This window comes from Dichomitus squalens, assembly GCF_000275845.1.
Source record: "Dichomitus squalens LYAD-421 SS1 unplaced genomic scaffold DICSQscaffold_58, whole genome shotgun sequence".
Taxonomy (NCBI): Eukaryota; Fungi; Basidiomycota; class Agaricomycetes; order Polyporales; family Polyporaceae; genus Dichomitus; species Dichomitus squalens.
This window is the reverse complement of record NW_006766940.1, coordinates 97,315-106,434: the sequence shown is the minus strand read 5'-3', so window position 1 is coordinate 106,434 and position 9,120 is coordinate 97,315. Positions and strand designations below refer to the sequence as shown.

General features: G+C 53.6%; 2 protein-coding genes across 2 annotated transcripts; both read left to right on the top strand.

Moving 5' to 3' along the window:
* The first annotated feature begins 1,053 nt into the window (after positions 1-1,053).
* DICSQDRAFT_163491 (uncharacterized protein) lies at positions 1,054-3,238 on the top strand. Its single transcript, XM_007369934.1, has 3 exons — positions 1,054-1,386; positions 1,441-2,616; positions 2,672-3,238. Exons 2-3 carry the CDS (start codon positions 1,462-1,464, stop codon positions 3,029-3,031), a joined length of 1,515 nt encoding a protein of 504 aa, XP_007369996.1. The 5' UTR covers positions 1,054-1,386; positions 1,441-1,461; the 3' UTR covers positions 3,032-3,238.
* Positions 3,239-5,660: 2,422 nt separating this feature from the next.
* DICSQDRAFT_129589 (uncharacterized protein) lies at positions 5,661-8,270 on the top strand (the record flags this gene model as incomplete). The annotated part of the gene is made up of 10 exons (XM_007369933.1): positions 5,661-5,801; positions 5,860-6,028; positions 6,079-6,470; positions 6,544-6,623; positions 6,671-6,791; positions 6,838-6,974; positions 7,030-7,677; positions 7,732-7,853; positions 7,906-8,098; positions 8,156-8,270. The coding sequence occupies 10 exons, from the start codon at positions 5,661-5,663 to the stop codon at positions 8,268-8,270; spliced, it is 2,118 nt and encodes a 705-aa protein (XP_007369995.1).
* Positions 8,271-9,120: the final 850 nt, after the last annotated feature.

The window sequence follows — 9,120 nt, the reverse complement described above, 5'->3', positions numbered from 1 at the left end:
GTCATTGGATGATCGCGTAACCAAGTCCAGCTTGCGGATCCCCCTCCCTCCCACAACTCGGCATTCACCGTCGTGGGCCCTGCTGTTAAACGACATCATCGGACAACCTCATTATCACAGCTGACACGCAATCATCTGCTATCTCGTCCAACACCTCACACGCCGCTCCTCTTTAGCATCCTCCGCTCTGACACGTGCTTTGACAAGCTGCGCTCGTAGTTGATATCCATCTCGCCCCATCTCGTCTCGTGTTCTCACATCCTCCATGCCCTCATGTCTCCATCCAGTCCTCCCGCCCCTTTGCCTGTAGCTATCTCAATCTTCGGAAGGCCGATCCCCACATATCGCGCGTCCTCTGGTCCCCCGTCAAAGATGGGAACGGGGAAGAACTCGATGCGCGCTGCCCGCGGACTGCGTTAACCAGAGGATCTGCGCTGTCGCTGTCTGAGGTGGGAGTAGACGGTCCCTCGGAAATTGCATATAACGAACTACATACACCCATATACGTACATACCGTAGCTGCCGCCGAAGATGTTGCATTGTATCTCATCCCGTTGTCGCTGTACTTGTAGCCCTTTCCCATACCAGATTTATTCGTCAACTATGACTGGACTTACTGGTCCGCTCGCGGAGACGGCGGCCATAGTGATAATCGTTTGCGTGTTGTAGGTCATCCGAGCAGTCGCGTGAGGTATTCGGTCTCTTGTGCGTCTCAAGGTTAACCCCACGTGCAACGATGATTCACCCATGAAAGTGGGAATGAACGTGGGATGTACGACGATGAAGCCAAGCGAGTCCTCGGGATGGGTGCGTAAACGGAAGATTCGCCTAGTTTGATGGGCGCTAAACCCCTTGGGAACAGGCTGACCGCTGACGACGATCGTCGCGGCGAGCAATATGCGCCCCGCGGCGGCGGATATGGCCGTCTTCTTCGTCTTCTCGCTCTCAGATTTTACTTCATATCAAGGCGAGATGTGAGAGATTGTGAGTGCTTTGCGTTCTAAATGTGGATGTGGAGTGACGTGGACGGACGTTGCTTAGAGTCTTCAGTATAGGTAGTAAGTTGTAACGTCGCTCGGATGCGCCCCATCCTACATGGGAAAACTGCGGGACTCGGATTGCCAATGGGCGTTGCCGCAGCAAATCCTGCGGCATACTAGGCCCGGGACATTCCGCAAATAGCCGGGCTGATTTTAACGTTCCTTTGTCCCATGGCCAGCAACTGAGGACGCAACCGCGATGTCACCAACTTCAACGACTTCATAAAGGATCTTCTTTCTTCGAGTGGCCGCAGTGGCACCTCTATACCTGACTCTCCGCGGCTCAAGCATTCGATTCAAGGTAGTAACCAGGGAGCCTGAGGTCAAACGTCCATGTACTGCCTAAGTCTGTCCTCCCCCTATCATAATATCCGGTGCACTCATGTGAATTCTCCCACAGACACTCTCCAGTAGGCTCGCTATGGATAGTCCAGCACTACCTTTCGACATCCTCTTACTGATCGTCGAGATGTCGCCGCGTCAAACAGCAGCGGAGATGACACTGACGTGCCGCACGCTCCGCGACGGCGGCGCTAGGTTCCTCTTGCAGGGTGTTGTGTCCGTGACGAGAGGACCAAGCGTGAAATCTCTCTTGCTATTCCTTTACTCCGATCCTCAAGATCGATTCAAGTACTTACGCTCCCTCGAGGTCGCGACCGGATCCCTCCCTCCGAAGGCGGTGGACGCACTGCTAGGGTTGCTCAGCCACCCTTTGCTGTCTCTTGACTCACTAATCCTGCGGGAGGCAGACAAACTGCTTAACTCAAAACCAACACCATCCTCGCATCACGCACTATCGCTCTTGAGTGCTTTCTCCGCATTGACAACCCTACGACACCTCACAGTCGAACAGTGCGATGACAAAACCTGCATTCTGCTCAGCACAATCCAGGCACCTCTATTGACGATCTCCGTCGACTTCACGCCTCTGACGGATTGGCACGTTCCTGAGGACGCTGAACATCGGAACCCTGTTGTCCTCCTCGCGAACATCTCCGAAACGCTGGAAGAGCTTTCCGGGTCCAACTTCGCTATCCACCCCGATCGCCTCATGTATGACGTCGTCTATCCCTCAGTGCGCACGATCCACGCGACGTCTGTCGACGAGTCGATGCCCGCGACGCTCGCATACGTCGCGGCGTTTCCCAACGTAGCACATCTCTCCTTCACGTCGCCTCTCAATGACGCCGCTGCCCGGTCAGAGAGCTTCCCTGCTCGGCTGTCCGTATTGCGCGCAGCGAACAAGGAGGCGCAGCGAGCGTTTGGACGGACATGGAAGTGCCTCGAGGAAGTGACGGGGAACGTCTTCGATGTCTTCGCGTTGGGCCTAGCGTGCCATGTCCCCAGATTGCGGATTATAGGCGACGTCTCGGCCAAGTTGCTCCCATACGTGAGGGACGCGCTCGAGGATACTCTGCCTACAAGCCTCGCTGTCACCATCGCAGGGGCGACCATGTTTGCGGACGGTACAGTAGCGAATTTGCTGCGGGCGGTGTGTGCGCAACAGGTGCATGAATTGGAGCTGGAGCTCTCTTTCTCTCCATCCGAGGGCGATATAGAGATTCAGGCAGTGCTGGTGAGTGCCCTTCACGAAAGCGGATCAATTAGAGCGCTCACGAACTGGAGTCTAGAACGATGTGCTCAGGACACTTGGCGTGCTTTCCCTCCGTCGTCTCGTGTTCACTATCGACTACGGTCTCCTAACCGGGCCCAATGCGTCCCATCGATCGCTGTACGGCTGGTTCTGCCCTGCGGAGAAACAGCTTGATGGCCTGGATATGGACGCAGTCGCGGAGCTCTTCCGTGCTGCGCTCCCATCCTTGGTGGATGTCGATGTGCACCGCTCGAAAGACCGTACGGGTCACGAGCACAGATTGGGGCCGGTCGGGGACGAAGACCTCGCGGCCTTTTCGGACAACGAGGGGGGCTCTGTAGGTCTGGATGATGGGTTGGGGCATCTATTGATGGAGGAAGACGATGATGGTTGGTGATGCCGGTGGGTCCAAACCAATGAAACGCGCCGGAAAGTAGGGGAATATGCGAGCGTATTGACCTGCCATGACTTCACGGTCTCGAATGCACTTCCGCGGATACGATACAAACAGACTCAAGATTGCTCTCAGTTCTATGGGAACCCCCATGACTCGCCCGGAGATGCTATTTATCTTGATTCGCACTGTTGAAGAGTTGTTATAGCTAAACGAAGGAGCTTCATGTACAATACAGCTCTCTTTTCAGGTTTCGCTCGAAGGTGTGAGGCCAGCTGTCGTATGCATATGCCTAGTACAGGGCAGGCTTGCACCATGTTGCAGATTTCCGCCGACCTTACCATCGTATAGATGCGGCACGTACTAGATTATGGTGTTTCGGTGCTGAAGCGAGTGTTATGAAGGTACATTTGTACATTCATTAGAGTGTATTTGCACGGTGATTTATCGAGGTGGCGCTGGTGAAAACGGGACGCCACCCGATGAAAACCGTGGCGGATTAATGATTCCTCACCGTAGGGCCGCTAGCGCCGGCCCCACCTGGTGAAAACTCAATGAGGGCGGGTAATGAAAACGCTGATAATTATCCGTGCAAATACACTCTATTGTACGTTCAGGTCTTGTCGCGTGCTCACCTGCCATGTGACTACTTTGTGTTTCTTGGTTGTCCATTAGCGAGCATGGTCAGGAGGTCCCGATGGATGAACGGGAAATCCATCCAGACGCCGGCACCTCCACTCGCCGACAAGCCTCACCAATCCGGCGGCTCCGGTGGTGCACGTGCTCATGGTTCCAATCCGCTTCTTGAACAACTGTCTCCTGCTCGCGGCTCTCGCCTGGCACGATCTCTACACCAAAGGAATCAGCTGCAGTAGAAAGATATTCCTCGATACGAAACAATAGTACACTGCTCGTCCGGACATTTTTGCATGACCACGTATACACGAGTCAGGACCGGTGCATGAGCGTCGAACCTCCCTGAATGGGTGCCAATCTTCCGATGACGTGTCATCAAGAAAGAAGGACTAGTTGACACTGGTGAGTGCCATACGTGCTGGATGGGGGCAAAGAGTGACGTGCATTCACCGCTTTCGTCTTCCGTAGGGGTGGCTTGCCGCGATCATTATCGGATGATGTCGTGTCACGAAGACGGAGGCGTAGGAAACCTTCCTCTGACAGCCTCGTACTTTTCAGTACAAGCAGACACTCCACGCACTCGCATTCGTATGTGAAGATGCGTGTGGGGAGTCTGTCTGTTTTGAGCCTATCAGTCGGCCTCATAATGCACGACTCAAATGGAGATCATGTGCTGACAAACAGGATTCTGACTCCGACAGAGGTGAGTGTATCCTGCTATCGCTTTATGCACGAGGTGAAGACTATGATACCCTTTTACGAAGGGCAGCCTAAACTCCTGGTTGCATCAGTTGCTTCGTGATAGGGGTGGAGATTGTCCTGCTACGCCATAATTCCCGGCGTCGGAGCGGAGAGGTGCGCATCATTCTATAGAATGCAACCTTCAGGATGTGAGCAGACACCAGTCACATATGCTCGAGCTTATGACATCGAAATGCGGCTTCGAGCCAGAAATAATAGAGGGGCTAGGGAGCCAGGAGTACTCGTTGTCCTACGGATGCCTACAGTGACGTTGTCCGGCCTGTGCTGAAGATATGCGAGCGCAAGCAGCGAGTTTCTGGACCTCTTCTGCCTGGTTTCGCTTGGTCGACGAGGTACAGAGCCCTCAGTTAGCAAAGCAGTCTTGGTGCTAGTAGTTCTGAATCTGTCGACGGCTTGCATCGCACGGCACGCGTAGGACCGGGCTCATAGTGAGAATGTCAGAGTTGCTTTTTACGCCGTAAAGTAGGATGGAAGGTGGCGCGTAAGGCCGAGGAGTGAGATCGCGCTGACCCGAGTAGAAACAGGAGTTGCTTCAATTGAGACAGGGTGTGCAAGCAGACGGGAGGGATTCGTTGAAGGGAGGAAGGGATAGGATGTCTGCTCTACTCCTCGCTTCATGACAGACCGTGATTTGGAACCATTCGCACTTCTAACGCGTCCGGTGTTCAATGGCAAGTATGGCGTATCGTAGATTTAGCATCCAAAAACGGAAGATCTCAAACTCATCAAGGCAGGTGCGCATGTCTTGAAGTCGCTGACAAGAGCTGACCTGGCACCACAGACGACCGGCTCGATACTGGCTGATCGGTACGTGTGTTGAAACCCCGGTCGAGCTGACGCCATCTGCTCATTTTCCGTCCAGTTTCCAGGCGATACAATGCCATTCATATGTCACCTGCAGTAGAGATGCGATGCGGGAGACTGAGAATCGATCAATATGCAAGCGAAACGAAAAGGAAGTGGCTAATTTGGACATGAACTGCGCCGTTCAGCGAAGTTTACATAGGGAGAAGCGTCGGCGCGGTTTGAAAACTGACGCAACTTCTACTTCAGGCTTTCGAACCTGCTTCATACAAGATTGGAGAAATTAGCCACGGCGCCACTGAGCATAGGCGGCTTACGTACGCACGGCACAAGGAACTATACAAACCTTCTGGTTCAAGCTCAGTTGTGTCATCGTATTCGAGATCAGCACCTCTCTACAACAGCACCAGAACCAATCTTCTCAATCACAATGGCTGCACTCGAGGACGCTGCCGTGAAGGGCATCGGCGACATCTCTGTGAAGATTCGTGAGGCTATTCGCGCTGCTCTCCCCACCGGCCAAGAGCAGTATTTTCACGTCATGGTGCCCGGCAAGGTTGTCGACTTTGATGTACGTGCATCTCGTCCCATTTCCTCCTCGCGACCCCCTGATCATTATCGCACCCTAGGACTACACTGTTGACAAGGAGAACGACATTATCCTCCCGTTGAAGGTCGAGCTGAAGCAAGCTGTCCTCTGCGACGACATGCCGACGCTCTCGCCTATCCAAATGGGCCCGACCGGCCGCTCTGTCGCACGGAGCTACGCTAAAGCCATCAGTCAACTCATCCCCGCAGGTATGATTTGGCACCGACTCATAGTATATGCACTGAGATATCGTGTTCAGGCACGACAGTCGGCGTTGACGAATTGCACGTACTGACAGACGACCAGCAGCGCTACAAGCGGGCCATGATGAACCTCTCTACCGAAGTCGAGGGCAAGGGCATGACCCTCGTCGAGCTCTACACCAAGAAACAGGCGGTGTACACCAAGGCGTGTGAGCAGAAGACGCACGCCTTCCTCGAGGCGCTTGAGAGGGCAGCCAAATCGACCAAGTCCGTCAAGGCCGCCCGCGAATGGTATGACCAGTGGGTAGAAGAGAACGCTAGGACCTGGCGCAACTACGTGCAGGCGGCCTACATGGACTGGGTCATCACGGGCCACAAGGAGGAGGTCGAGTACTGGTTCTCTGTTATTGACCAGGACTCAGCTATGGCACGCATTGAACAAAGCAAGGTGCGATAGACGGCGTCTGCTGCCATGCCTGCACCTCGTAGAATGAGGATTTGACCTGACATAATTTCTTCAGGATACTATGCGCTGGGCCGTCGTCCAAGACGAAGATGGGGGCACCGAGTATCAGAAAGTGAAGCTTGAGCCCTCTCACTGGTAAGTGTATTCATCCACCTTATAGCTCGTCTGACCAGTTGTTCCAGGGCTAACCTGGCGAAGGAAAAGATGAACAGAGGTACAAACCAAACAAGGACGGTCGAATGGTATACTTGGGAGATCGACCGTCTCGAGCAGACCATCCAGTTATTATTGTTGATGGAGGAGGTTCGTGAAATAACGCATAGTCATGAATATGTCTGACTCCATGTAGAAACCTGTTCAACCTGTCGGAGATGATTCTGCTGACTCCGATATCGCGGCGCGATACAGTAGCGCAAAGAATGAGTTGTCCAGATGTATGAAGGAGTATCGAACGGACGAGTCAGCATATAGGACCACTTGCAAAGGGTATGTTCTACGGCGGTCGCAAAGGCTGATATGTTCTGACATTCGTGTCACGCAGATGTCGCAAGGGTGAAACTCTGACCGAGTGGGATAAGCGTAAGGGCGAGGAGGAGGTCAAGGCCTCGCAGTCTAAAGACGCCTTGAACAAAGCACAGTCAGAATTCGACGACGCCACTCTCGCAAAGCTTCAGATGGACCAGCGGAAGGCGCAAGAGAAGCTCCTCGACAACATCTCCGGCGACAATGGGTTCGCGCAGAAGGAGATCGAGCGGTACAAGAGAACCATCGAGGAATACACCAATGCCCGCAACGCGCTCATGACCCAGACTGGGGCACAGTCCGCCGAGATCGAGGACGCTGCCACCGATGTCGGGATTCCCCGTCCCATGCCCGACCCCATGGCTCACACCGCGACTGATCCTCCTGACTACTTCACGCCCATCACCGCCGAGGTCATGGCATCCACCGAATCCACGAACTCCTCCACCTCAACATACTCGATGTCGTTTGGTGCCTCAGTGTCATGGGGCCTCTTTTCTTCCGGCGCCGACTTCGAATCATCGCAAGCGTACTCTCAAGCTATGCAGGAGTTGGCGAGCGCGGGGGTCAAAATTTCGTTTGAGTGTATGCGAGTCGATATCACACGTCCCTGGATGCGCCCTGAGCTCTTCTACGACGACGAACTGATTTGCCGTCCTGAAACCAAGTGTGTTCACGCCGTAAAGCCATCATCGGATTATATTGACGTTGTGTGATTTAGGATTTCCCCTGGGTTTGGCACCCTCCGCGCCCTTATGGATGGCGACCCGGTGTTGAATCTGAGCAACACCCAGATTGCTTCGCAGCTTGCCCTATACAACATCTTCCCTCTCTTCCCGACTGGTGAGTCTCTATGGCGAGCCCTGGGTGCACGGAATTGAATCCTGCTCTTCAGCATTCATGCTCGCGTGCAACGTCGTTCTCGAGATATCCGGCAGCACCGCGAAGCTTCAATCCTACATGAACAGCTCAAGCTATGGGACAAGTGCATCTGTCAAATACGGGCCGTTCGTCGCTACAAAGGCTGGCTTCTCAACTTCCCACACCAATCAAGGATCGACGTGCGAGTCGACCGCTGCAGGGTGCAGGTACGTGGTTGCGCCATCTCCGAGTCGTCATCCCGTCTCATGTGACCATCTTCTCAGGATTACGATCAAGTCCCCGCAAATCATTGGATGGATTTCTCAGATGATCCCAGCTCTACCTCGCATTGGGGCTCCGAACGAGGTGTCGGCCACTCCTCGCACTTACACTACTTAGTGGCAAATTGAACTTACGGACATTGGCACATGATTTACCGGCACTTTTCCAGCGTCTTTAAATTCCGGGAAACATATGGTAAATTAGCTGCGTCTCTAGTTGGTGCATCGCTCTGGGCATCGAATATGAGGGAATCGCTATCGTCTCGTCCGTGTAAGATGTAACATACTTTGTGGTTGCCGGTTATGGGCAGTCAGTCCTGATATGTCGTATACTAGACACCGCTTGTTTTCGAGCATGTTGCGTAATACAGCACATTCAGACACTGCTCGACTCCCGCACAGAAATCGCTTCTACCGCTACATACGCTCAGGTCAGCCGTTAGGTTTCGGAGCCTGAAAGCCACATGCATGAACATATCTATGACAATAACTCTTCCTTGTGCACCGAGTACAGAATCCCTTTATAGAATGTGTCTTGTCTTCATCCCTCATCCTTTACTCCAAGCCTCATATATGCGCCAAGAAACAGGCACGCAAGGAGATCATTTGCAGCGACAGGCGACAGGCGACACGGAAACAGGACAGTGTCTACTTTAACGCAATCTCGATCGAGATGACTTGCTAATGACAAACGGGCCCGTTCACCGGCGTGAGAGACATGAGATACACAGCATGCAGTGGGGTATCTGTGAGTAGTCGCTGGTGAGAGATCCGAAAAATTCCCATCGGCACGGAAGACGAGCCTGCTCGAGGGACCCACGTCCTCGACGCGACCGGAGAACCGCCTTCAGTATCTCGACGGACATCCTGTTTGGTTGTCAAGAATGAGTACTTGAATTCCTCCTAGGGTCGCGGATGGAGTTCGAGAGAGTGAGCAGAATTTACAGCCGTGGGGGCTGCCCTGTTGT